This window comes from Cephus cinctus, unplaced genomic scaffold (assembly GCF_000341935.2).
Source record: "Cephus cinctus unplaced genomic scaffold, Ccin1 Ccin1_scaffold0013, whole genome shotgun sequence".
NCBI lineage: Eukaryota > Metazoa > Arthropoda > Insecta > Hymenoptera > Cephidae > Cephus > Cephus cinctus.
Window position 1 is genome coordinate 2,441,353 of NW_014332762.1, and position 1,369 is coordinate 2,442,721.

General features: G+C 51.6%; 1 protein-coding gene across 1 annotated transcript in view; it reads left to right on the forward strand.

Moving 5' to 3' along the window:
* Positions 1–1,369, forward strand: part of LOC107264473 — a 4,791-nt gene that overhangs the window by 1,947 nt on the left and 1,475 nt on the right. The window contains exons 2-4 of the mRNA XM_015732765.2: positions 202–523; positions 766–999; positions 1,109–1,344. Of these exons, the coding sequence (XP_015588251.1) occupies positions 202–523; positions 766–999; positions 1,109–1,344 (792 nt within the window). The remainder of the gene's footprint in view (positions 1–201; positions 524–765; positions 1,000–1,108; positions 1,345–1,369) is intronic.

Sequence of the window (1,369 nt, forward strand, 5' to 3'; positions counted from 1 at the left end):
GGGGGGGGGGGGGACCTCTTGCCGTGGCGTACAAGACACACGCGTAACATGTGTGCACTTTCGATTGACAAGTAATAAAAAGTACAACAAGTACAAGTAGGCAAATGTATCGCGCGCAGTCGGATGGTTTGTGGCTATAGAGGCGAGCGCGCGGCTCGTGGCAGCTCATTCTCCTCGACTTTATGCTTCCTTTGACGTTAGATGACATAGAGGAACGTCTTCGGATCTTGCTGAAGGAAGGAGCAAAGACGCCTGCCGACATGGAGTTGCGCAACTTGGAATTGCCATCGTATTACGATCCTCGTAAATTTGCTCTTGGACAGAAGGCCTTCCGCGATAACGTCTTCACGATGATGATTGCCAAATTAGCTGGACTGTTAATCCTGCTGGCGGTGCCCTCCATTCTGAACGTGCTCAAGTACACAAAGCAAAGTGGAACGCCCTGCACGGCCTTTCGACGCTACGTCTCCACCATACTTCACACCTTCATCTGGTACGAGAAGTCGCCGGACAAGGACAGCCGGTGAGTGTGTTCTGCCGATTAAGGATGCTACGCGTCGAGTCTACGAATTTCCTAACGAGTTATAGCTAAAGATTTAAAGGCAACCACGTCGATTCTCGATGGATCTTGCAAAGGACTCAAAGTATCCACGAATCTCCATTCCATGAATCTCCTATGCAACCTTTAGTCTTGACATTTTGACCCAGAAAATCCGCGAGTGACACCAAATAATCCTACAGAGCCTCTCTCGATCGACTTCGCAGATTCTTCGAGTCTCTAAGAAACGTGCGTCGCAAGCATTGCGTGGCCTCGAGACGAGCCGCCCGGGCGGGACTTGAGAGAATATCGCAGCTGGACATGGCGCTCACCCAATTTGGATTTATCGGATTCACTTTGCTGAACGGCGATCAACTGGGTGTGGTCACCAGTTCGGACGAACTGGAAGGTCTGGTTCACGTGTGGCGAGTCGTCGGAAGCATGTTGGGGATGGAGGAGAGGTATTTTCTCATTTTTACCAGGAGTTCAAAGGCTTCTCGTGGTCGGCCAGTCGATCGATACTGGATTCGCGAAAAAACATATTCATGACGATCTTAAATTCACCAACAGATTCAACTTGTGCCGGGGCTCCTTGGAGGAGACGCGCGGCTTGTGCAGGAGACTCCTCGACGAAATCTTTGTGCCCCACTTGTCACTCGCGAACGAGGATTTCCCAGAAATGGGCAGAGTCCTCCTCGAAGGACTGTGGCCGGTCAATCCTCACCTGGATCCTCGGGCGTTCAGTGCCTTCACGCTTCGTCTGGTAACGTCAGCGACGACCAATAACAATCACTCTCTTGTCATAGGTGAGAGCATACGGGCGGGGTGGGC